Source organism: Synchiropus splendidus, chromosome 4 (assembly GCF_027744825.2).
Source record: "Synchiropus splendidus isolate RoL2022-P1 chromosome 4, RoL_Sspl_1.0, whole genome shotgun sequence".
In the NCBI taxonomy this organism is placed as follows: Eukaryota; Metazoa; Chordata; class Actinopteri; order Syngnathiformes; family Callionymidae; genus Synchiropus; species Synchiropus splendidus.
In genome coordinates this window covers 24,121,502-24,149,260 of record NC_071337.1, presented here as the reverse complement: position 1 = coordinate 24,149,260, position 27,759 = coordinate 24,121,502, and the positions used below count along the sequence as shown (strand labels likewise).

General features: G+C 43.5%; 1 protein-coding gene across 4 annotated transcripts; it reads left to right on the top strand.

The window, feature by feature from the left end:
* The first annotated feature begins 201 nt into the window (after nt 1–201).
* ptprr (protein tyrosine phosphatase receptor type R) lies at nt 202–24,169 on the top strand. 4 transcript variants are annotated; one of them, XM_053863736.1, is made up of 16 exons: nt 202–513; nt 7,468–7,745; nt 13,424–13,537; nt 13,598–13,747; nt 14,117–14,224; nt 14,996–15,118; nt 15,185–15,306; nt 15,613–15,720; nt 17,201–17,390; nt 17,459–17,543; nt 18,875–18,954; nt 19,587–19,724; nt 19,910–20,020; nt 20,081–20,238; nt 20,308–20,421; nt 21,131–24,169. In XM_053863736.1, the coding sequence occupies exons 1-16, from the start codon at nt 447–449 to the stop codon at nt 21,222–21,224; spliced, it is 2,040 nt and encodes a 679-aa protein (XP_053719711.1). In that variant the 5' UTR covers nt 202–446; the 3' UTR covers nt 21,225–24,169. The 4 variants fall into 4 exon arrangements, with proteins under 4 accessions (XP_053719711.1, XP_053719709.1, XP_053719708.1 ...); XM_053863734.1 differs by having other exon boundaries at nt 15,610–15,720; XM_053863733.1 differs by having other exon boundaries at nt 15,586–15,720.
* The last annotated feature ends 3,590 nt before the right edge of the window (nt 24,170–27,759 follow it).

The following is a 27,759-nucleotide window of genomic DNA, read 5'->3' as shown; positions in this document are numbered from 1 at the left end:
CCCTGCACCTCGAGTTTGACACATGTGATATACACTACATGTCACACATTTATTTATTTAAAATGAAATGTTCCAGAATCCTGTTATGAGGAATTCGAATACATTAGTTGGGAGTTACAGTTTAAGGGCTATTTCATAACCCTCCCTTCTCCCCCTCCTCCCACGTCTGCCTGCCTGCACCTGTCTCTCCCGCCACAATTCCATGCCGAAGGAGGCTCTATCGCATCCCTCCCTGTGGTCCACCCCTCCTCGGCTCGCTTCCTCCGCCTCCAGCTCAGCGACCCTCCGTGCATCCTCCACTCAGGAGGGCGAAGCAGCGACGCAGAGGCGGCTGGAGGAGCCGAGCGGCGGCGGCGGTGGCGGCGGCATCGTCTCCCAGTTCAGATGCGAAAACACTCGACCCTTTTTCTGGATGCATTTTGGATTGACTTGATTTGGGGTGGACGATGAGTCAAAGGTCGACGACCATGCTTCTTTTCGCGTGTCTGATGTGGAAGCAGCTGCTGATCGCAGGTGAGTATTTGCCACCGCAGTCGCCTGTAACCCGAGATTATAATCTCGATTTTCAGCCTGTGATTCTTGGAACCGTTCAGTGATGGTTTTCCTCTCTCTCTCATATCACAAGCCTATGGAGGAATAAGAAATGATCCAGTCATGCTACTGTACTTCCTCCACAGCATGAGACCCTCTGTGCACATATTGAACGGTCACCGACCGCCACAGCCAAAACCACTACAACCCAATCTCTGTTAAACATCAGATAATGTAAAGATGGCATCAGATCTTATTCCACAACCTTCCTGCTAACCAGTGTGTTTGGTAGCTGCGTCTGCTTTGTTGCAATTTATTGCTTAAGGGGATTAACTGGCGAATAATGCAGGTAAAATAATGATGTTTATCTTGTATATTTGACACAAAAATGATCCTTTTTTATGTTTATTTAGTAAGTTACAACACAAAGAACTGTTGCAAATTCAGGATATACAGTACAGCAGCCTGTTTTGGAGGTTGGGGTTGCTACAATTATGCAGTACTAAAACTTCTGACACGCAACAAACTGCTACTTTCCCAAACAAATGTTAGTCTTTTGATGTCCGTTGTGACAGGTAACATAATACTCAAAGAACTACGTAGATGGATCTTATCTTTAACTTAAAAATACACAACACATGAAACATAAAACCAGATTTATTTTCCCCCGTGAGCCTGCAGTTCCTAAAATGGTTTCAAAATGTTTGACATAAATGTGTAAATGTGTACTCTAAACAGACCTGGGCTACTACACAAAGTTGTTTGCTGCAGAGCCTCCCAAATTTTACACAAAGTGACGGAAAATACTGCAGAGCGAGACAATGACCTGTGATCGTATATGGATGGAGGCTGAACAAACCAGAAGCTCATTGTTGAGCTAAGAAGCTCATGGTTGCTACTTTGCTGAGAATATTGGCTGAAAAACAGAATATAGGCATTAAAAAAAGAATATTGGCTGAAAAAATAAATACAGAAATAGATTCTTAATTTTAATTTTTAATACCCTTCTAGTTTTCTACCTGAATTCCAAAACGTTTCAGCCAATATTCCAATTTTCAATGAATATATTCTTTTTTTCAGCCACTATTTTTTTTTCAATGCCAATGTAAGATGTTGCTGTTCTACCCCCAAAAGCAGAGCCCAGGATGCTGATCAGTCTACGATATAATGTTACATATATTATCATAAGAGGAATCTGTGCTGCTCTGAGTATAGGAAAAGAAGCAGCTTCTTCTTAATCTTTCGGGCTCTCCTATACGCCACCTATATTTAAAACCATGTTGAATGGCATTTTAAAAAACAAATCAGTGATTGCTAAGGAGCTCCCTGTTGGAAGTCCCAGACTATCCACGAGAGACTCAGACACAGTCTGTCAGAAGCTCCCAAGAGACCTGTCTGAGTGGTCATGTGATCGTAAACAGGAAATCCAATGGAGCTAGTGAAAACCACAGTGAAAACTGAAGGCTGAGTGATGTAGACAAATTTCATTCCCGATACTCACACCAGATCTCGATATTGACATGATATCAATATGATTTTGGTGAAAACTAAGTTTAAGTATTATTAAACTTTATTTACTTTTTTGCAATGACAAGGTGCAAGAACAGCTTCTGCAATTTTTTTCAGGGTTTATGCGTCAACACAGGCTAGTGCTGAACGCTTTTAGGAAAAATTGAATTTATTTTGCCAATATTGCGGTTGCAATTCAGCATGCAAACACTAGAAATAAATCATTCTCTGTTATGAAACACGAAACCCGATACATCCACTGATACACATTTCTTCCTTGTAAGCCAGATCTACATATGATGATGAAATGAGATGAATTGATGCATACAATGATATGAGTAACATAATATTTAACCATTGAACTGTAAAGAGAAAAAAAACGTCAATCACTGTAGAATATTGACTTCCAGCCTTATAACATGGACAGTAGTATATTTATCGTTGACAAAATAAAATCCGAGGAAGTTACAAAAACTGCAGAACATAAAAAAATATATATGTAAACCCAATCCTGGTCAGACAGTTGATGGCCACCCCCAAAACTCCAACACACAGGGCTTCGACTTCTTCAGCGTCCAGACTGGTTACTGTGTTCAGATGGAGTACAATAGATCACTCTGTCAGGGAGTCGGTTGAGGGGAAGCAAAGTTGATCTGGTAAATTTTCAATGTTGGAACACTGTTTGCTGACTTTGAGTCGCAATTATGCTTCAGCGTCACCATCAGCGCTTGATACTCCACAGACAGCAGGGACTGTGATCAAATAAAGAGCAAAGGTGTGAGACACAGGTCCAACACTTAATCTCAAAGTATTGTTGAACTAACCCACACGTCCCATTTCTCCTTGCGAGCCAAGTGACTTCATATACAGTATATATCTTATGAATGCGGTCCTTGGCGCGCCTGCAAAATGGCACTGTGGAGTGATAGTTGGAGGCCTCAGCCGCCTCAAGCATCAGCTACGTGAATCCAGCAGCATTGACAATAGTTGCACTTTGAAAAAACTGTAAAAAGTATTAAACTTGTGTGTTTAGTCGGCTCTTCTGTTGAGCATTTGAACTTGGCTTCCCAACCTACCACAAAATGGATATGACGTCACATCTTGCCACCATCATAATATGGGGAAAAAAAGATTCTTGGCAGTTGATAGTGTCACGAAAAAATCCTGTATATTTGTGATTCAATTTATTTTTCCCAGCCCTATATATTGTTCAACTTCAGCCCTAATGAAACTCCTTGAAACATATACTTTTCTTAAACTCTACATTTCCCAGCCGCGGCGCTGAAATGTTCAACTGATAAGAGTGTGAGGAAGGCTTGAAATAATATTAACTGCGGGCATGATGGATTGCTGATGCAGGGAGTGAATTGTTTTGTGAGGTAGAGGAGCGACAGACCAATAATCTATGTGTGTAATTAAAAGAACAATCTAACAGTACCGCCGCTTTTCCTGGAATGTGTTTGGGAGCTCTATCTGGAGCCATGGGGCCGACCCCGTGCAGCTCGAAAGCTGATTGGCAGAAAGGAGCAGAGCTCACTTCTCCATCCAATTGGGGCAGAACCCAGCAACGGGTCACGCATAGCAACCAAGATGCTGCCGCTAGGGAGAACAGAAGCGGATAGAAGCTGTCAGTTGTGTGTGCGCGGCTTGAATTCGCAGATTCTCCCCCACTGTCGATTAGATGTTGTCTGTGTGTGGCTTGAAAGCAAAATCCATTTTCTTTCAGTTTCCATCTGTGTTTATTGACCTGCAAAGCCGACGCTCGGCTTAGATCCAGACAGGAAAGAAGAGTGTCTTCTAGACAGGCTGGCAGACGGAGAGCTGATAATAGTTGAGCCCTTTTTTGACCAGGTCTGTCGGTTTGATCAATTTCTACAGTCCCATCAGAGTCTCTGAACCTTAGTAGCAGGGTTTGATATTGTTGTCTTTAGGCACTTCACTTATAGATTATAGATTCTAGTCAGGTCTGATATTCTACTGAGCTTTGAAAATAAGCTGTGTACATTTTACAAATATGCTAGAACAGATAAAAGTTGACGGTAAAATGGACGGTCGGTTGACTTGTGTCAAACAAAGGCCTGGGGGCCAAGTCACCCCGATATATGGAAGCAAACAGTGAATCCATTAAATTCCTAAAATAGAAAAATTGACAAAGAGGAGAGGAATGAAGTGGTTCCATGCAAAACGTCGCTTAACGCAGGTACCATGGCTGCACCTGACCAGACTTGCTGCTTTTCATTGACTAACTTCCTGCGTGAACAATCCACTCTGATTTACATTGACTTGGTTTCCAAGAATCAGGCATTAAAAAAATCTAACAGTGTAGAAGAGGGGTTAAACCCCATGAAATTACGTTGCACTCTGACAAACAAGATTCGTCATTGACATCATTGACTGATCTGTTTTTATAATTTGTGTGGACATTATGTAGATGAATAAAAAACTCCACCTTTGTCTTCTTCAGACCATTTAAAGAAAGGGGTGCAGTTCAGAAATGTCCTTTTTCATCTGGTGCTTTAGTAAGAAGCCTAAGCCCTTGCATTGCACTTTATGATGTTTTAACATACCAGTGGATGTAACTGACAAAGGACGGATGTAGCGAATTCACTAGTTATCATGGTGTACTTGCAGTTGGCTCGAATGCAGATCTATTAAAGTGTTATGAGTCACTGGTGTATTTGTAGAGTTTGGAATTGTCTAAAAATAATGCATGATTCGTCTGACTGCAGTGATATCATCTTTATCCACCACAATGTGAAGGTAAAATGGTGACAAAGTAACAGACCTTATATACAGATATGATGAAATCATATCTGTATATAAGGATTGTATTTTGATGGTCAATAACCAACGACTAAAACTTATTGAAACAAAAAAACTCTTCAGGAGATTATCCTTGTGTGTTTTAAGTCACAGAAATGTTGAAAAAGTATCTCAAAATGCATATTGATTCAAATTTTATTCCATTAATGTCACATAGAATGGTGAGCACCAAAAGTTGGTTCACTACGACTGGCCAATAGGTCTGTTTCCGCACACCTCACATCTGTTTTATTTAGAATTTTTAACTGCTCTGACTAAGAGACTTCGGAGTGCTCTAAAACATCGCCTTTAAAATGGAAAAAAAAAATGTTTCAATGTGTTGTAGACAACCATAGTTTTGCTGAGTAGGTTTTTTGTGCCAAATAGCAATTTGACAACTTGCTTACTAGCCACTGCTTGGTAAATGCAGGGTTTCTGCCAGAAAACCCGGCAGAGTAAACAGCCACCCAAGAATCGAGGAAGCAGATGGCAAAGCTTTGACTCTTACTGAATTGATGACAGTAAAAATGCTATTTTAAGTAAGTCTCTCTCCCCCATCAGCAGCTGTCCGTTTCTTCTTCTTTCTTTCAGGATTTTTCCCTTAAAACCACACCAAAACTCCATGTTCATGTCATTTCATTTCTGCATCCTGTGGCCACCTGCCCAAGGCCAAATATTCTTGATATTCTCTTATACTGCAGTCTTTATTTGTGTATAGTCCAGTGCGTCCAATCGTGCCTTCTGACAGGACGCGTTTTATGAATGAAGGAGGACAAAGCAGAAGAAATTTCTGTTAGGAACATTGCTTCTCTGATGGTTTAAAGACCTCCAATCTGTTAGCTTTTTTTAAAATCTTCCACACCATCTGATGGGCCTGTCACATTTCGTGAGTGGCCTGCCGCGCCCTGCTGCAATTGTGAAATACACGAGTTGGAAATCGGCATTTCGTGGTTGAGGCTTGATTCTAACTCACAACAAGGCTGGTGTGGACACTGGTCTGGACTGGAACAGGACCAGTTGTGTTTGCATGTGTTTTGTTCGCAGTGTGAACATCTCAAGGGATCGCAGGAGGCTGCAGGCATGAGGCACTTAGCTCCGATGTTATTTTTGTCCTCCCATGACAAATAAAAAGTGAATGAATAATGCAGCCAGCGTATTCATCACAGCTGGGTGAGCTAAAGTGCAGGGATTTCCTGCTGACTGATGAAAGCGTGACAAAAGCGACTCGACAGCTAAGAAGCTGGTGGGATCTCGTGTTTTCATCTCTGCCATAGTAGCTTCCTTGATTCACAACTGGAAAGGGAGAACTGCCTTAGCTGACATAGTTCTGCTGAACTGTACTAGTCTGGAATCATTGTTCCCAAATGGTATCACAGTGATCCTCCATCATTTATTCATGAAGTTTCCAGTGGTTCTCAAACAGGACGCCGCCATGTAATTGGTTTTTCTTTGTGAAGTCAGCATTGCTACTGGAGTGGTGGTTTTCAATCTGTCTGCACAGTAGTGTGTAGCTTCTCTGCTCACAATGTCTCTAACCAGCAAGATACACCGAAACTGTTACATCCACGTAGACTTCAGGAGTGATTTTGTTTGGCCCCGGAGCCCAGCTTGTAACATGTCCAACATTTGTCTCTGTGTTTTGTTTTCAGGAAGTAGACTTGAGGAAATGGCCCATGCAGCCAACATAGTGTCGTTTGATGATTCACTATTTGCAGTTAACTCTTCCTAACATTGTGTGCGTGGTGTCATGTGTGGTGCTCTGTAAGTGTGACTCTGTAATTTCAGATTGGACCGAGTAGATAACCTTTATCTGTCCCACAGTGGATAGATTCTACCAGGAGAAGTGTCAAGGGGACTGGTGGATTTGAACCAGATCCCTCTTGATTTCATTTTTTTTATATTTTGTGAAAATTTGTAGCTCTGTCTTTCACTGTCACAATCGATCGCAGGCATTATAGCCTAAAACAAAACAAAAAAAGTCATGCGAGAAGAAGAAAAATACATGTATGCCAAGCTAACGACTGTTAAAAAGCACCAAGCAAATTGTTAGTTCAAATTAGTGTATTAGTATAGTACTACTTTACTTTACTTTCAGACCCCAAAAGCTGCGGCCTGAATCCTTGCCAATCTACTTCCATCTGGTCTCAGTGGTGTGATTTGTTATCTTCATTATTATTATCTTCTTCACTTGAACCTTCATGTGGTGGCGTTAGTGTGACTGTGTAGCAGGATGTAGCAGGACGTAAAATATCCTTGTGACACCACTTAAGTCATGAAGTTGTCACACCTTACCATGGGATTGGACTGATTCAGAAGCAGGCTTTTTTTTTTTTTCGACCGAGAATGAGTACTGACATTTGAGTACTTGCAGATACGATACGTTTAGAGACCACATGCGATGGTTGAGGCACCATATTGGAAGGAACTAGCGTCACCACAACGTAACCCCGACAGTTGACGAAACCTGTGACACACTGAATCTGCGGATAGAGCAAGGCAACTGTGTCGTTTCGGGCAACTGTGTATTTGTCGAGTGGCAGGCCAGTATTGGTGCGTGTAGCGATGCTGCGACCGGTGTCAGGACATCCCTAGTAAGTAAGCTGATTTTGATGCTCTTCTCCGCAGAGGCGTCCTCTGGAGATCATGAGCTGCGACTGTTTCCCCTTCGCCACTTCAGACGCCATCCCCTGCCACACCAGCTGGACCTGAACCTGCAACACAATGATGGCTCGTCTTCTGAATCTCACCTCAACCATCTTCACCACCGCCTGCCTGCCGCTCTTCTGAGCTCCCGGTTCCGAAAGGCCCCCGGCCACCAGCGAGCCCTCAACCTTCTGGCTCGACCTGACCATGAGGTGAACTTGGAACACGCGGTGGTGTCTGCGAGACATCTGGTCACAGTGGTGAGTAGAAGTGAACACAGTCCGGCCCCAGGGCTTCACCTGGAACTTGTTGTCAAAGTGCAGATCTGCAGCCAGCATTTTTTTCCTTGTTCAAACCCTTTATTGTTTATTGAGATGGGACCATCAAATCTGTTCTTTATTGGACAGAATGACAGTGGTTACATTGAGCTACATGCTAACTGTATGCTAACCCAAACCCTGTAGCATCATGTCTTGTGTTGTTTGGACCTGTTTTGGCTTCAGCGGCAGTGAAGTCAGTGAAAGCTGTCTGGTCCCATAGGTGTCAGACCAAACCACAATGATGGAGTAGTGAACCCAGAAAATCTGTATGTGCCTCCGCTGAGACTGTCAGACCAGCTCAGGCGGTCAGCTGAGTCACAGAGGTCAACGCACCTTCTGCGTCTGAGGTGAAGGGTGAAGATTAAGAGGAGCTAATGAAATGATGAATGAAGAGCTGTGGTTTCACCACAGACTGGTCTCTAAATGCACCGGTGATGAAGGGAGGCTGCACTCCCTGTTGCTATGGCAACAGCTACCAGGAGTCCCATTTACCGGCACAGTGGCTGGTTGCATAACATTCGAATGCACGGAGGAGACCTTCACTGTGACATTGAGGTCAACTCACCTTTACTTGTTTAAAATGATATAAATGTGTGCAATGGTGAAATCTACTTCTGAAGTTCCAGATTCCAAATTCTGCATTCTTTTGTACAACCAGGCCGTTTTTCACTTCCCTCTGCAAATGACCAAAGGAAATATGACTCATGAATTTAGGGAGTGTTTAACAGTAAAACCGCTTTACAGTTATGTGAGTGTTGGGAGTGTATCTAAGCGCAAAGCTGGAGTGAGACCTCGTAATACTCACCCTTTGTTGGGAATCCAGATTGAGATGAGCCTTTCCGTCCCACACCCTTGCTCTCTGAAGGAGGTCTGCTTAATAGTGTTTAAACTCGTGTGTCTAAGATGCAACCGTCTGTTCCTCAGTGTCTTTGTGACTTCATTAGAATGGGCAGTTGTGTAACACACAAATGGCTCAGAGTCACTTCCCATCATGCATGTGAGTTATGGCTGCGTGTGCGTGTGGCTAGGGTCCTGAAGCACATGTCCTGCTGGTGGCTGGAAATATATTGCTGTTTGGAATAATGTTGCTCTGTAATTCATTCATTTGAATGAACCTCCTTCATGCTAAATGTTTTCTCTTCAGCCATGTTGGCTGTTTTAAATATTGAAAAGGTTGTTTTTTGATAGTTTCTGAGCCATCATATTTGTATCTGACCAGTATGTGTTGTAGGTTTAGAACTGTGATGAAGTGCAGCGTTTTTTCTCAAAGGGAACGACACAAGCGTGAATAATTTGACCTCACATCAACTAGTGTGTGTGTGTGTGCGTGTCTCTGTGTGTGTGAGCGCACGTTTGTGATCTCATTGAGTTGAACACAGCACGTGCAGCTCACGTTTTCCCCGCCGGCTCCGAGCGCAGTGACAGAGCTGCAATGATAATTCACAAAATCCAACACATTATTCATCTGCTATTATTGCTATTTTAATGGATCATCTGCTACAGTGTTGTATTTAAAATCAATCTGGAGTTTATTTGTGCAGTTCTGCTTTTCTTATTATTTTCAAAATGAGTGCATTAAAAAAACAGTGCAAGAAATGAATTCACAGCCTTATTTCTCATAACAATTATTATTTCTGCTCAAAAACCTGCATCAATTTTGGATTTCCCTGAAGCATTTATTTACAAAATATGAAGTATTCCTTTCATGCATTGAAGGACAAATAAAGACATAATTATAGGTTTTTGGCACTGGAGACATACAGTTGAGCCTGGACAATTTTAAATTGGGCTACATTTAGCACTGGCGATATGGAAAAAAAACATATCACTTTAATTAATTTCAGATCTGTCAATTTTGACATATATCATGGTATAAATTGTGAATCGTAAAGTGACATTAGAAAACATCGGAAGGAAGTCCTTTATCTTCCACTTGCATCATTGGTCAGAAATGTTATTTTAATTCTGCAGACTGACCCAAACCGAGGAATGTACGTGGCCCTTTGTGACTCTAACTGAGGCGCATGTGTTTCCCACTATCATAGTGACACATCCCAGGAACTGACACGGTTGTTGTGAGTGTTGGTGTCAGTGCCTTGATTTCATCATCTGTGTCTCCAAAGCTGTCAGGCACTTCTTATTCTGTTGTGCCTCTCGCTTTTTGAGCCGTGTGCAACATTTAAAGGAGTTACCACACGGTTAGCGCTCGCATTCCCATTTAGCATATGGATCATCATCATCAGCATCCTCCCTTGTGACACCTGTCCTCTTCATGTCCTCATGTACCACATCCATGAACCTGACTGGTTGTTTTGCTCCCTTCTGTCTCCACATTCGTGTGTGCAGCCTCCTCTCCACCTGTCCAAACTACCCATCTAATATTCTCATTTGTGATCATGTCCTTTCTCCTTACTCCTGTCGCGTCACCTGAGCCTCTTCAACTTTGTCTTCTCTCTTTGTGTCAGAGCTACCATGTCTAAACCACCATCATGCCTTGATGATAAGATGGGACCCAAATCAAGAACAAAAAAAGTGTTGTTTATCCACTCATGTTTATAGAAAATAAACATGAGTTAAAAGCAGACAGTTAAAAGCTGAAAAATGATGCAATGTAAACGCTAAACCAAGACTGTATCATCTGTTGGTAAATACTGTAATATTACACCTTTCTCTTGTCTTTCTGAATCTGAATCTGTATATATATATATATATATATATATATATATATATATATATATATATATATATATATATATATATATATATATATATATATATATATATATATATATATATATATATATATATAAATATATATATATATAAAGATATTGAAGAAAACACCCAGTAATAAAGTGCTTTTCTGAAGTACTATACATACCATGTTGACATATTTTACCCAGAGTTCTTGTTATGGTTCAAGACGCGGAGTGGGGCTCAAGTGCAGTGGTGAAAGAGTCACAGGAGGCTGGAGCCAGTCAATACAATTATTTAATAACAAGGTACAAAATATATAGAACTAAAGGCGTTACCGAACCGGGAGAGGAAAACAGAAAATAAATCCAGAGCGTCAGCAAAAATGGGAAGAGTCCACAACGGAATGAGTCCAAATGAAAAGCGCCACCGAAGGTCAGGGGTTGAATGGCTCCAGCCATGTGCCACCGGAGCAGGAAGACAGGAGGGAGATAGCGAAACGGGACTCAAGTGACCAAAATAAGGGCGGAATCATGACTGTTGCCAAGATATTCACCACTTATAAAAAGAAATATCCATTATATATTATTTATATTGAGAACCTCCAAATAAAATGATATAATCTGTTATAAAAATAACATTTTTCAAGCATATAGTGTATCTGTGTAATTATCCTACTTTTCTGGCTGTACAATATTTAAGTCCTAAAATGTAAGTTTGATTTAACATTATTTACTTCTGTCCTTTTCCCTCTTGGCATGACGACCCCCAGTGGTAGTCACAGGAAAGAATATGGCTTCTTAGAAAATTATAATAGCCCCCCCACATGTAAAATGTTTATGGAAGCTATTGGCACACCAGCCTATCACTGTTAGCAATATCACCACCTACTGAATGTGAATAGCCTGCACTTCACATCATTAAGAAAAAAAAAAAGCATCACTAACCAAAGGCCTGTGACCCAACAAGTTGAGTGACACTGCTCTGAACCGTACACCACGGCGGGTCTCACGGCTGGGTTTGAATGTGTGGCGCAAAATTGAGCCCAGCGTATCACAGTTTGCTTTAGACCAATAGGATCATTTCATAGTCGTGTCAAGGTCACCATCCCAGAATGCCAGCTTCAGATCTTACCCTCCAAATGGCAAAAGCATTAGTCATCTTTTCCAGTTACTGATATGATAAATTGAGAATCCTGGAAAAAAAGGCCCCTGGTACACTGGGCACAACACATCGTATTGGCTCATGCTGCTGGTAGCTCACTTGAGTGGATGCGCTCACACCTGTGCCTGCAGGAAGTGCATAAATTCAATAAATCCTCACTTGGGAACACCTCTGCCTCTCTCTTTTTCTGATGGCTGAAGCATTGACGCTGTGCTGCACACCAATAAATAAATCATCGACTGGATATTTCAGTCAAGTTTTTAATCGGCTATTACCCTCTGACTATAGGAATATGAATGTTGTGTAACATCAGGGGAATTTCAATAATCCGACACAGGGAAACCCTCTATCTGTCACAGCAGTTAAGGCTCCGTAACAGGTTGAACAGTTAGCTCTCTTTGACAGAATTGTACAGCAAGAGTCAAAGCACCAGATTCCTTAATGGACCCAGTGTGTGTGTGTGTGTGACAGAAATAGCACCTGATCCTGACAGGAAGCGCAGCGGGATAATGGCATTACCTGGACAACAGCCAATCAGGCTGCAGGTTGAGCTCCGTCCCCCTCTAAGCCAATCATAGATCAAGGAATTGTGTGAGAGCAGGAATTGGAGCAGGAGCCCTGAGCTCCGACTGACAGGCAGCCTCCCTTTTTTCATTCAGGGAAATCTTCAGTGAGGATCAACAATGTTGACGTGTCTGCATGGTAAGATGGAGCTTCTGTGATTTGGGAAGTCGCTGTGTCTCATATTTCTGAGCTAAAGCCTTGATACCGCACCAGATTTTGCAGCCATTTGCATTTGAAGTTCATTCCTGCAAAGCAAAACTTGCTGAGGCAGACGCGGATGTAGTTAGAGATGTCGTGGTTAGGTTTTGGTCGGTTGCATTTCTAATTGTTTAAATGTTTCTAAATGTTTAATTTAGCGTGTCGAGTCCAGTGTTTGGCAGAGTGGGGAGCTTAACGGGCCGGCACGGGGGGGGGGGGGGGGGGGGGGGGGGGGGGGGGGGGGGGGGGCGTGTTTGTGTGCTTAATGTTCCTAAAATTGAATTAAGTGGCAGCAGAACATGTTGTTTTTGTTTTGTTCCATTAGGACGCCCACACACGCAAGCAGAACCGTAGATATCGTGTATTAAACTGATGGATGAGGTGCTGCAGGCAGGTCTGCTCCCACTAACCTTGTGATGAGACTCAAAATGGGATTTGGATAACTCATGTGTTTACACCGTATGCAGGAACATTAGCAGCAGCGTTCACCGTTTTAAACATGAGGTCATAAAATATAGGCCATTATCAATGTTGTTTGGACGGTAAACAGAAAGACACACCATTTTTCCGTTGTCATTTAATACCACAGATGTACCTAGATGTATTCTGACTGGAGCGTGAATGATACTTGTATTGATGAAAGTTACAGTATATTTGGAATTCAAGTCAAAAAGGCATGTGAAAATCTTTTCAGAACTAGAATTGTTGCTGTATGGGACAACGGCTGAGTGGATGATCCGTTGTCATCATGAAGTCAGCCTTTAACTTGAGTCATAATCTCTAAAAAAGCACTTTTACTTGTCCTTCTTTATGTATGTGTTGTGGCTCAAGCCCAGTCACTTATTCCCCCCCTTTATAAATGCTCAAAATAGTAGTGAATTTTATTGTTTTGTGATGACAAGGAATGGTTGGTGTTTTCATTTTCCTCTAAGGCTGGATAACTTTATGTCCTCGGTTCTCCTTAAACGCTCGCTGATCTCACTGACTTGTTTTTTCAGCTCCTGGCTGTAGATGTGAGGCAGCTCAACGTCGGCCTTCTTCGCTGGTTCAGGGAAGGTGTAGCCGCAGCTTTGGGCGTTCCTGCAGGGCACGTGCACATCAACCGACTCAATGTAAGACGGTGCCTTGATGCACACGCTCAGAGCTGGGACTGACTGACTTCTTCTCTGCAGGAGAAGAAGAACGGCATCGAGCTTTTCGTGACCTCCGACAGGCCTGAGATCTCTGAGCCGCTTCCTGCAGAGGAAGTCATCCAGTTGCTCAACGTGCGGGTGCTCCACCGTCACCTCGGCCACTTTGGAATCACGGAGGTGTCCACAGAGGTGTGTTGGCTGCCCCCTGGCAGCAGTCTCTTTTCTTACGCTGAGAAGATGAACGTTGGTAATTAAAGTTCAGCTGAAGCTGCTGCATATTTAATGTACCAGGTAAAGGTCGATCAATCAGAGCAGCAAAGAGACTGTTGTGGAGTCATTAGTGATGTGACAACAGGTTCTCTAACAGGATGCCGAGTGTTCTGCATTGACTGAATGAAGTACATCTATTTTCTACACTCAGATGCTGTCAGTTTTCATCAGGAAAGTTAGTGTTTCAGCATCTTTTGCGATGTAACTCTCTCCATGTGTGTTTTTATTTTGACTTTAGCAGTCCATTTATCTTCCTTATGGCTATAACCTTTTGTTTGTGTCCTGCAGAAGAACGTCCTGCAAGGGGAGCAGAGGGACCACGTGTGGAGCCATGAGGGGTTTTACTCCATCATCCTCTTCTTCACCGTCTTTGTCATCGTCATCACCTGTTTGATGGTAACAACTATCTCATCAGAATCGTGGCTTTTTGAAAATGAATACTGTGCTAACAGTGATATTTGATTTGTCGTGAAGCTGTCAGATTTGGAGTTAGACATCTTGCTTTTGAGTTTCTTATGTCTTGTCTGTTTGATCATTGTGTGCGTGATTTTGCCGTAATGTTTCATTTCACACTTAAGATCGCCTTTTTACATACAGTTGCTTGTTTTACTTTCTCAATCTACCAATCCATGATTCTGTTACAGTTAAAAAGGAAAAAAGAAATAGGCTCGTTTCATGTAGTTTTACATTTGAGCCACACGGGGGAGCAATTTCGCTGTCAAACAATTCGCCCGGTCTACGTTCATGACTCGGGGTTTCACTGAACCATCGTTGATGAATCCTTTTTGAAGTCACCTCTTGATAATCCAAAATCATGAGCGGTGTTATCTACTCATGCTATCTGACAGTCCAGGAGACCGCTTCTAGTGTTTACAATCATTTTAGAAGATCCAAATCTTCATGCTTTTTCTACATAGTATGTTCAACTTACACTAATTTAACATTTGCACTTTTACATTTTAATAATGAGTTATGTAGGACTTGTCAAATTGGTATTTTACACACAATGTTAGTAGCCGATGTCTCCAGAAGTATCATGTTGCTGATCCATTTGAAGTTCTTCCACATAACTTTAATGACGAATGTGGAAACTGACATCCAAATTTGGACATGAGTGGCTAATGACCGCCGTGTTGTCATATTCATATGATCATTTCTCTTTTTCAGGTTTTGTACCGACTGAAAGAGAAGGTTCAGACTTCTGACAGACGTGTCAAAACACTGCCCCCAGAATTCCACCTCACCCCCAATGTTCCCTCTGACTCGCTCCACAAGTCAAAAGGCAACAAGGTGAGCTGCTCTAAACTGATCTGTCTTTGTTCAAGCAGTTGGGAAAAATGATCCTTGTGTCTTCAGGGGTCGACGCCAGGAAGCATGGTCCAAGCTGAGCTGCCTCCTGTTGTAGCCACGCCCACTCCCCAGCAGCAGCCAGTCATAGCTTGCCGCCGCTTATCTCCTCCCATCGTCCCTCTACCGAGGTTTGTCTTTACTGACCACTATTGACGGTCAGAAGAAAATATAAAATGCTAATTTTGACTTTTTGTCCAGAAAAATCAAGTCCATTATTCCAGCATAATGGCAGGAATCTGGTTTTGGTCCAGAGCGCCCCCCACCTCTCAAACCAAATAGATGGTGTTTTATGTTACTTTAATGTGCGACTCAATCTTTTTATGTGGAAAGTTCACTGCAAAATAGTCACTGTTCTCGGCCACTGAAGGGTCATTGTCATGAAATGACAATTCTGTGAACCCGCACAGCCCCGCACCCGTTACCTTCATCAGCAGCAGCGACCAGGCCCCACCGACCACCGTCGCCCCCGTGAACACCAGCAACGAGCTCAAGCCGTGCCCTTCCCCGTTCAAGATGAAACCTGCTGCAGGTCTGCAGGAGAGGTGAGTCACAGCAGTGAATACAACATCCATATTTAGACATGAATCATGATTATGGTCATTACTTTCTCTCGCAACAAGCGTGTTACTATTTCAAATCCCTATTTTGGCGTTGGTGTTGTAGGTGGCAGCGTAATGTAACGCAGCATAAAAAAAACTAGAGAAAAAGTTGTATAGAGGAAAGAAATAATAATATAAAAGTATTATCGAGTATAATAAAATAATCTTAAGAAATAATAGTCGTAATTTAATAATTTATTAAAAAAATTTGAATTATTGCTATTATTCAGGTAGAAGCCCACAAACTCACTTTTTTAAAGTTACATTAAAATTATTTTTAAGGAAATATAATAATAATAAAAATGAACAATACAAAAAGACAAAAGCAATATCATATTCAATGTATGTTGGATGCTCGCGAGGGCCGAACGAGAATGTGGCAGATATCTGTCGATCTGCTCAGGTTCAGGAGAAACTGAGTGGTGCATGTTACGCAAGCTCACCTCACCCCGTCCACCGCACCATTCGGTATCTGCTCGAATAAACACCCTGGAATGCTTTGACCTTTGCATCAGTCAGGTGTCGCTTGCGTATGTTTCCGGCATTGGCCCTCTGTCAAGTGTTTGGTGGTGTTAGTCCCAAAATGTGATATAAATGTTGTTGCTGTTTCATACTAGATTTAGTTAGAGGGTTTTCCATCATCACTCGAGCATGACTGATGTTTCGGTGAGACACGAAGGGAATGAGCGAGTGTTGTGTGTGAGCTCTGAGAGTTGAAACCAAATCAATCTAATCTGGAGACCTGCAGGCTCTTATTCACTCTTGACTTCAGAAGTTTCATAACCGAAAAAAAGACATTCTCAATCGGCACAAACTCATTCGTCTTGTGCCGATCAACTCTGGCCATTTTGTTCTGCCCCCATCAGCGGAGGCGTTGAAGTGTGTTTTCAAGGCAAATGGGGGAAGGAAGATCCGAGGCTCGGGGTGAGAACAGGATGTTTTTCTTGCTGTCTCTTTAATGTGTGTGTTGTTTCGTGCTGGATGGCGGCCAATGGGCAATCAGACAGACAGGAAATAGTGCCGTCCTGGGGAGGAAGCCGACTGACACGTAGCAGCCGACGGGTCCCATCAAATTCATCTTCTGAGTTTAGATTACTGAGGGAATTGTATAGAACACCGTGATAACACTGCGGTAACATGGGCACAAGATTTTATCGAGGAAATCAGAGCCAGGTGTTCAGCTCTGACACAATGATAGTGTCGGATTAAAAGACTTCTTGTGGTTTTCAAGCGTCATTTTCATTATAGCTGCTTAGTTTCTCTGGGCCGCTTAAGCCTGACAAAACAACATTTCACATCTGAAACAAATGTGAACGTGGGGATTATGTCTTCATCTACCTGTTGCTCGACAATTCGATTCAGTCATTCATTCATTGACCTTGCTTTGAAGCTCCAACAGTTTGGCTGTCATGTTTCTCTGCAGACGAGGCTCCAATGTTTCCCTGGTGCTGGACATGTCTGCTCTTGGGTCTGTGGAGCCCCTCAGCATGGCTGTAGTCACCCCACGGGAGGCGGCCACCAGAGAGTACCTGCTGGCTGCAGGGAGGCCTCTGACCAGACAGCAGCTGCGTGACCTCATCAACAACACGCACAAGCTGCACGCAGAGTTTGCTGTGAGTGTTACGTTCTGGGTTCAGAGCTTCTTCTGATGCTGACGCTGTCATCTCGTCCTCCTTTTCAGGAGGTACCCATGAATTTCATCGACCCTAAGGAGTTGGAGATACCGAACCATGGAACCAAGAACAGATACAAGACCATCCTGCCCAGTGAGTGCTGCTGTTACTGGAGACCGAGATTCCATTTCCTGTTGAACTGGAAGTTGAATTATCAAATGGGAGGGCCAATGGTCAGAAGCCAGCAACCCCAAGGACGACTGACACTTTTGAAGAGACACGCAGAACAAAACGCCCACACTCACACACTTTAACAATAGTGCAGTTTGTTCTCACAGAGAGGAGCTTCGGCCTGATTGAGGCGTTATATAACATGCACAAAAGTTTCTAATGGGTGAGGTCAACAATACTGTTGCTGTTCAAGGAGGTGTTCCTTCCTTCCTTCCGGCCAATCAGGAGAAAGGAATGCGCTGCTGGAGCTGGTGTCAATCACACCACTCCTTACCAATAAGTGATTGAATTTCTCTTGCCTCATGTGTCCCCTCTGTTGTGTCCTCGCCTTCTACACTTGCCTCCTGTGTCCCCTCTGTTGTATCCTCGCCTTCTACACTTGCCTCCTGTGTCCCCTCTGTTGTGTCCTCGCCTTCTACACTTGCCTCCTCTGTTCTCTCTGTTGTGTCCTCGCCTTCTACACTTGCCTCCTCTGTCCCCTCTGTTGTATCCTCGCCTTCTACACTTGCCTCCTGTGTCCCCTCGGTTGTGTCCTCGCCTTCTACACTTGCCTCCTCTGTCCCCTCTGTTGTGTCCTCGCCTTCTACACTTGCCTCCTCTGTCCCCTCTGTTGTATCCTTACCTTCTACACTTGCCTCCTGTGTCCCCTCTGTTGTGTCCTCGCCTTCTACACTTGCCTCCTCTGTCCCCTCTGTTGTATCCTCAGCTTCTACACTTGCCTCCTGTGTCCCTTCTGTTGTGTCCTTGCCTTCCACACTACGCACCCATTGTTCCTGCTTTTTCTCATCATCTCCTTCTTTCCTTATGTGCTATGTTCCTTCATTTTGGCCGTCACCTGAAGACTTGCGTCCTCTTTTGATATTGTTTGTTAATCTCCACTATTCTCAAGTGTTCCCTTACCTCCCTTTCTAGTTTGATGCTATTTCATCTCTCCCTAAACTTCCTCTTTCATCTTCGTCTGCTCTCCCATGTTGTCATCCACTTCCATCTCTTCTTTTGTCTTTTGCTCCCTCGGTCCTATCAGCTCACCTTCTCAGCTTGTGTCCCTGTGCCCGCTATATTTTGTCACTCTCTTTTCTTTCATGTCATTTCCTTTTTTCTGTTTCTTCCAACTCATCTCTTAATGTTCTTTCATGTTTGTGTTTTCTTCTTGTGTTCTTTTACCTTGCACTACATTACACTACATTACAATTGCCTTTCAGACCGTCACATCCTTTCTTCTAAGGTTTCTTCTCTCTGTGGTTTTGATGCAGATCCACACTCCAGAGTGATCCTGAAATCCAAAAGTTGCAATGACCTTCTGAGTTCCTACATCAACGCCAACTATATACGGGTAAATGTGTTTCCTACTTCCTGTTGCAGCTCTGTCAATCCCTCCTCCAGTTATTTTTTTTCCAGTCTTAGTGATTTTCAGTACAATATTTTGAACCACTCACATTCATGACTTTTGAACTTCCTGGTGCTGAAGATCCACAGCTGTGCCGTGAAGGTGACTAAATAACCCCCATCACTTGGACACAGATGAATGCAATAGCAGCTCTCCATCTTTCCACAAATCAAACATTTATGGCAATATTTAGCGGATTTAATAATGGAAACACACTACAAACGCCTCTCTGGAATGTCAAGTTTTCTTTTCGGGCTTCCTCTTGGAGAGCCCCGCACACACAGCTACACAAAGTCCAGTGAAAGTCCACTGCGGCGGCCGTAATGTTCTCCCAGACTCTCCACACAATAGACGGCCTTCCTGTCAGGAAGAGCCACTGAAACACTTTTAAACCGTCGTCCCACATGAAAGACGATAAGCTGAGTAAATTCATCTGCCGACAGGTCTGTGAGTGCTGTTAGTAGTCGGAAGTTCACTTCATTAATCACCGTGGTTCGATAGCAATAGTTTGACTGTGGAATCAGCACAATAAAAATGTATATTTCAATGACTTTACTTGCTGCGTTTTACCCTCCCAGGGTTACCGGGGCGATGAGAAAGCCTTCGTAGCCACACAAGGTCCCATGGTGAACACGGTGAATGACTTCTGGCAGATGGCCTGGCAGGAGGAGGCGCCCGTCATTGTTATGATCACCAAACTGAAAGAGAAAAATGAGGTAACTGTCACAGAGGAATGTCAAGCTGACCACACTGTACTGACGTCTGAGGCACGTCTGGCCATCCGTCACGCTTAGTGACCATAGTGTTCCGAAAACAAGTCCCCAAATCCGTGACTGTTTACGATGCAACACAGGGACCGGTGGATGATGCGACATACTTACGTTCTGTTGCTGTTTTTCAGAAGTGTGTGCTGTACTGGCCAGAGAAGAGGGGGATCTACGGGCGAGTGGAGGTCCTGGTGGGCAGCGTCAGAGAGTGTGAACATTACACCACTCGCAGCCTCACACTCAAGGTAAAACTCTTCATCATGTATGAAAATTCTAAATGTCTAAAACATCCCCTTTGTTTTCAGTGTGGCAATCAAACCCGCACCCTGCAGCATTATTGGTACACATCTTGGCCTGACCACAAAACACCTGACTCTGCGCTACCGTTGCTGCAGCTGATGGCCGACGTGGAGGCGGACAGACGGGCGGCCGCCTCCATGGGTCCTGTTATAGTTCACTGCAGGTACTGCAGGAAAGCGCCAGGTTTTTGTTTCCCCAAACTTGCTTCACTCCCTCTCTCCTCTGCCTGCAGCGCCGGGATTGGCCGAACCGGCTGCTTCATCGCCACGACGATAGGTTGTCGACAGCTGCAGCTGGAGGGTGTTGTGGACGTCCTGGGCATCACCTGCCAGCTCCGGGCAGACAGGTGAGTCGGAATACACGGTTGGGCTTCAGTGGCACAACAACATTTGCGTTTGTCTGAACAAGATCTGATAATAATGTAATGTAACAAAGAATTAAAACAGATGGCAGTAACCACCAAGTTATTCTACTTTAGGACAGAGGAGATGACAAAGTTGAATATTCCTTGGCACGGTGATCTATAATGTTTTGTGAAATTGCAGTTGAACTTTACAAGTGCTCTGGACGGTGTACAAATAGATATCGTAAGAGCCTCCAGTCCTGTTTTATTTGATTTGATCTGAATCATGAACATCTTTTAATTACATTAAAGCACTCAAAATATGTTGTTTTCACCCGCGTGTCCGAAGTTCCGACACCACAGCCGGTCTCAGCTGCTGCTTCTCGTCTCCAGTCCTCCAATAGATCAGCTCTGTTGGAGAAGCTGTGGAAACACAGGCAAAAACAGTGCATTTTGACTGCTTTAAGGTCAACAAAATGCCCGTGACTTCGTGGGTTTGATGTGACCAGCCAGTAAAAATCCATATATTAGCGGCGTTGTTGAATAACCTTCAGGGTTCAGACCGTGAGAGGAAGTAGTGACATATAGTCCAGAAATTATGGTGGATCATATATCCTTCACGTATTCATATATTCATGTATTATTCACAGTAATAAATAATGCTGTTCTTGTTCTGTCTACCAACAAGTGTTTGTGTGTTTGTGTGATGCAGAGGTGGGATGATTCAGACAGGTGAGCAGTACGAGTTCGTCCATCACGCCTTGGGCTTGTACGAGGCCCGCCTCTCGGTAGAGACGGGCCAATGAGGACTCACCGTCAGATCCATGCTGACTTCGCCTCGGCTGGGGTTTCATCTCCGAGATTTGGGACGTCTCTGATGTTTCTGGTTGAACTAGTTGAGTTGGGAAGGTAAATTTCTGACTAGGGAATGTTTGTTTCCTTCTCCTGGGCTGCGACGTCGCCGAGCGGCTCCTCACACCAGACTTCTTTGTTGAATTTCAGCCAGACTCCCTCTTTTCTGTCTGCAATGAATCAACACTGTCCTGTTTCCGTGTCTCATGAGAAGCTATTTCAACAAGATTTATAGCAGCCGACTGGAAATTGACTGTTACCGCATCGTAACTCATTTTTGTTATTTCTCCTTGGCTGCTGTTGATCTTTCCGCCTTCCTGGTCATTCTCTGCTCTGAAACTTCAGCGTTTGTGACATTATGTTATCATGGACAAAAAATCTGAGATACCAAATATTCGCTCTGATTTTGCTCATAAAACAGCTGTTTGTTTACGAGAGAAGTGAAAAACAACCTTTAGTACTAAATAAAGAACTATAATTAAATTGATTCAGCTTTACTTCTTGTAAAGCAAAAAGAAAAGGCTACACACCACAAAACCTTCTCAACTGGGATTTAACTCAAAGCTCTTCTCATGGTATCTTCTGGATGACTGAGCTCCTCAACCTTACCCCCTAGATAGAAGCCATGTGCTAAGGAATACAAAATTGTTGTCATTTTTGTAGTTTGTTTGTCTGTATTTTATAAAACACATTTCATACTCCTGGTGCCAAAAAGCCAAGAAGCATGTTTCACTGCCATGTTTTTACTGCAGATCAAGTATCTGTAAAGATCCAATATATGTACAAACATTAGCTGCATCTTTCTTTCAGTTTGCAGAAGTTAAAGAGAGCAATAGTTTTACCCCTCCTCACAGTAATCCTTAACAATTTTGCCTCAGAGCACTTTAAATCTTCATTAAGCTATTATGTTTGTCAAAAATACACTAAATACAAAAAGCAATTCAAATTGTTTCAGGGTTGAAACATTAATGTTGGAGCACTTTTTAGTCTGTCGTTATATATGCTAATGTTCAAGAGTGTTACTTAAACGTAGCATTCAGTAGCCATAAAAAAAAAGCTAATTTGCCAATTCAAATCAATGTATCCTCATTACTAATATTATGGTGAGTATTGAAACACTTCATAATGACATGATATTCAGCACTTTACGTTCATTTATATCCCATGACCTATTTTGTTTCAGTGGCTAACAGGAGGCTAATGGTAGCATTGCTAATTAAAATAAATAATCCAGCACGAGTCAATGTATTGGGGCGAAATAGCGCCATCTGACTGTGTTCAGAGTTATTCATATTAAAATAGAGCCAATGGACTTCATACATGTTAGAAAAGCAAACTATCTGTAATGCAGGTTAAATATTTTTACAATGATAAATATAAATATGAATGATTTAGGACTGAATAATTATTGTTAAAAGCACGTTGCGAATAGTTAAATGTTGTGCAGCCATTTAGCCTTCATTGCATTGACAACCGTTTTAAAAACCAAAAATGTGCGGTGTTGCATCTTTTTCATGATGTACGTTTTCCTAGTTAGTGACTTATTTTGTTATATCAAGATCTGACCTTTATTTTTATACTACTGAACTTCTTGGTGTCTTTCAGCTGCCGTTTGTCAGCACTTTTACTTCTCTTACTCAACTTTGTCTGAAATATTTAGGTGTGAACAAGCCCGTGATATGAAGTCAGTCCTGTCTTTAAGTTCTTGTTTCATACAGCTACTGTACAGATACATGTTCAAGTGCTATTAAACTCTCAAGTGTAGTCAGTGGCATTATGGCCCAAGGTTATGGACGCTATGATTCTGGCTGGCAGAATAACTTTTTTTCTACGTAGCTATTTATTTTTGTTAGCCATATTCTTTACAGTGAAACCAGGCGCCTGCTTCTGGTCATAATCTAGTGTGCTGGGAACGATCTTTTTAGAAGGGTGAAGTGTCTGTGTGTTTGCTAACAAATGGCGACTCCGGCCTCTGACACAGTATTGTGTGCGGTTCATGTTCTGTGCCGTGTTGACCGAGCTTAAAGGGATGCTGGACATTCTCCATGGTGGCCAGAGAAGGTGGAAGGTCTTTTTCGTCATCAACTGTGTCCATTGTTCAGGCTCCTCTTCATAAAGACACAGTTTTTTAGTTTCAATAAATGTATACATTAATAATAATAATAATGAAAGGCTCCAAAAATGCCATAACCTTCCACCCAAGTTTTCATTGTTGTGCTGGTTATAAAATTTGGAATTTTATATTCAGATTTATGTTTATTATGAGCACTACTTTCTGTATTTTTATTTATTTATTATTTATTATTTAATCAAATAAAAAAATTGAGGTGAGGTCAAGCAACAGAGTAATAATAATAATTTATTTATTTTTGTCAATGACTTTGCATGATTTACAGATTTATGTCACACTTAAATAAATAAAATACATTTCAGTTTGATGTATTATTGTCTAATACAAATAATAATGGAATCATTTCAGGTACTGTGTTCTGAGAGTTTTTGTTATTTCATATAAAATTCCTGTCGTGTCTGTCATTGGCGACCCGATCCATGGCAGAATGTCCAGAGTCTCTGTTGCTCAGTGTGACGATAAACTTGTTACATCTGACACTTGAGTCGTGTTTGTGGCATTAATGTATCAATAATCAACATGAATGTTGTTATAGTCCAGACACTTAGCCGGCGAGTAGTGCTGTAACCTTTTATCTACTCTCTATATAATCTAGCCCTATAATCTGTATATAACAGTGGGGACGGAACAATGTCTGCTGTGTGAATTCCTGGCGTCAGATGTTCGGATCTGAGAATACAGGAGAAACTGCTTTGATGACTGATAAAAGTGTGTTTTTAACTTTGTCTTACACAATAAAGAGATTCTGAGAAGGAGCTTGTTCTCATTTGTTTCTCCTAATTTGTTTCCTCGGGCGATCACTGGTGGATTCCTGGAAGTTTAGTGTTAAATATTGAGAGTGGAGCTGCGTGTGGAGGGGGAGCAGGAAGGAAGGAAAGAGGTGTGGATGACTAAATGTAGCGCTCAGTAATTTGGAACAAAAGCACTTTGGCCTTTAACTCTGAATGTCGAATAATAGAGCCGTGGCACAAAGAGGATCGGAGATAAGCAAAGAAAATGTTGAAGTAGCAGACGAATCAGCATCTGTCTAAATCTGTGTACACAAAAGGTCAACTGAGGGACCTGCAGGACCATTGAGGGAACAATGCGCTTCAGTCTTCACATTCAAGTCGATCCTCGAGGCTCTTGTGCCGTTTCAAAAGTGTTACATCCACATGGGGCTTTGTGTTTTCCAATCAGGTTTCCAAAAAGTGCTGCAAAGCCGAGACGAAGCCGTCTCTGCGGTCCGCGCAGATTCACTGGAAAACGGTTCGAAACAATGTAGTACATTTGCCAGGACTGTAGAGGCGCTGTAATGGTCTAGCAGCAAATAACACAACAGCGTAGCGCATGCACTGGAGCATAAACAAATCAATCGATGAGACACATTGGTGTTTACAGACGACATGCTTGAGATTTGTTTCTAGTCAACAGTGAACTACAAGTCATCAGAGGCATGAGAGAACGGCTGGGGAGGCAGGTTTCCGGTGTTTTTAGCAGCCTCTGTGGTCACCTGCTTCACGCTTCATCCGCACATTGAGGGTTTCCAAACAGCTTGTTGCTCTCTGCAACTATTTCACTGCAGTTTTGGCTCGCAGTTTAATATCACAGTCATTGTGTCTTGACAACTTTCTTCCTAGACCCACACATTCAGGAGTCATACCTGATGCTCCTAAGCACTGGCTACATTGCTTGTTTTAGGCACTGACACACTAGTATTAAAATAAACAAATAGATAGCACGGCACAATATAAACAAACAAGATACAATGATCTAGATGGTTCTGACCAGCTAAGTACAAAGATCACCCCTATTGCTTTAAACTGAACTGGCAAACACCATATTCTCAACCCCCCAAAGTTAAGGTAGCAACCTCTGCCACCTTTGAAACATTTATATTCACAAAAAGATGAACCTTATGAATGTCTAGGCGGCCACTTGTTTCAGAGTTGTCATTACAGAGATGGAGGACAAGTAACGTTAGAGTGGATGCATCTTGGAATAGGTGTTTGTGGAGTTGAGTTACCTGGTCGCCATGGTGAAAGATATATGCAGATGAACTCACTAGGTGCACAATCAGTGGTAGAACATTTTATGTTACACTTATGTACACTCAAGTTTTAGAACATTAAGAAATGTAATGTTTTTAAGGCTGAACACGGGTGAATCATTTGATGTTATCACCAGGGCTGTCGATAGAATTTGTCATTTCAATTCATCTCACAGTCGTGATTAATGGCAAATTAATCCCATGTTTTGTATCTGTTTTAAATGTAACTCAAAGGAAGATGTTGATTTCACATGAGTGGCCAATAATGATTACACCTTCACCTTCTTCTGCCACTTATCTGGGGTTGGGTCGCGGGGGCAACATTCGGAGCAGGGAAGCCCAAACTTCCTGGTCCGCACAAACCTCCTCCAGCTCCTCCCGGGGGATCCCGAGGCGTTCCCAGGCCAGACCGGAGACATAATCTCTCCAGCGAGTCCTGGGTCTTCCCCGGGGTCTCCTCCCGGTAGGACATGCCCAGAACACCTCCCCAGGGAGGCGTCCAGGGGGCATCCGGATCAACTGGTTCCTCTCGATGTGGAGGAGCAGCAGCTCCACCCCGAGCTCCTCCCGGATGACTGAACTCCTCACCCTATCTAAGTGTGCGCCCAGCCACCCTGCGGAGGAAACTCATCTCAGCCGCTTGTACCCGCAATCTCATCCTTTCGGTCATTACCCAAAGCTTGTGACCATAGTTGAGGGTGGGAACGTAGATCGATCGGTAAATCGAGAGCTTCGTCTTGTGACTCAGCTCCCTTTTCAACACGACAGTCCGATACAGCGACCGCATCACTGCGGCCGCTGCACCGACCCGTCTATCAATCTCACGCTCCCCTTTTCCCTCACTCGAGAACAAGACCCCGAGATACTTAAACTCCACCACTTGGGGCAAGAACTCTCCACCAACCCGGAGAGAGCAAGCCACCTTATTCCGGTCGAGAACCATGGCCTCAGACTTGAAGGTGCTCATCCTCATCCCGGCCGCTTCACACTTGGCCCCAGTGCATGCTGAAGGTCCCGGTCCGATGAGGCCAGCAGAAAAACATCGTCCGCAAATAGCAGAGATGAAATTCTGTGGTTCCCGAACCGGATCCCCTCCGACCCCTGGCTACGCCTAGAAATTCTGTCCATAAAAGGGATGAACAGAACCAGTGACAAAGGGCAGCCCTGGCGGAGGCCAACATGCACTGGGAACAGGTCTGATTTACTGCCGGCAATGCGAACCATGCTCCTGCTCCGGTCATACAGGGACCGGACAGCCCCTAGCAGAGGGCCCCGTACCCCATATTCCCAGAGCACCCCCCACAGGACATCGCGAGGGATACGGTCGAAGGCCTTCTCCAAATCCACAAAGCACGTGTGGATTGGTTGGGCGAACTCCCATGAACCCTCGAGCACCCGATGGAGGGTATAGAGCTGGTCCAGTGTTCCACGACCGGGACGAAAACCACACTGTTCCTCCTGGATCTGAGGTTCGACTATTGGCCGAAGTCTCCTCTCTAGTACCCTGGAATAGACCTTTCCAGGGAGGCTGAGGAGTGTGATCCACCTGTAGTTGTAACCCCCTTCTTAAACAGGGGGACCACCACCCCGGTCTGCCAACATCCAGGGATTTCAGATACTCCGGACGGATCTCATCCACTCCCGGGGCCCTACCACCGAGGAGCTTACGAACAACCTCGGTGACTTCGGCCCGAGTGATGTGAGAGTCGTCCGAGTCCTCAGCCCCCGCTTCCTCAATGGAAGACGTGACGGCGGGATTTAGGAGACCCTCAAAGTATTCTTTCCACTCCCTGACAACATCACCAGTCGAGGTCAGCAGTCTCCACCCCGCACTGTAAACAGTGCTGGTGAAGCACTGCTTCCCGCTTCTGAGGCAACGGACGGTTTGCCAGAATTTCTTTGAGGCCGACCAATAGTCCTCCTCCATGGCCTCAGGAGTCCCACAGGCCAACAAGACCCGATAGGACTCCTTCTTCAGCCTGACGGCATCCCTTATTTTCGGTGTCCACCACCGGGTTCAGGGATTGCCGCCACGACAGGCACCGCACTGACAATGGAGGAGGAGAACATGGACCACTCAGACTCCATGTCACCTACCTCCCTTGGGATCTGGGAGAAACTCTCCCGGAGGTGGGAGTTAAAGACGCCACTGACAGAGGGTTCGGCCAGGCGTTCCCAGCAGACGTTCATCATGATTACAATTTTATTTGATTTTATTTCTTACAATTTTAGTGTGTTTACTGTTTATAACATCTTTCTTCAAGTCACATTCAGGACAGATCTTAAATGTGCCATTAATTTGCCATTAATCGCCAGTTAACTCAGCTCT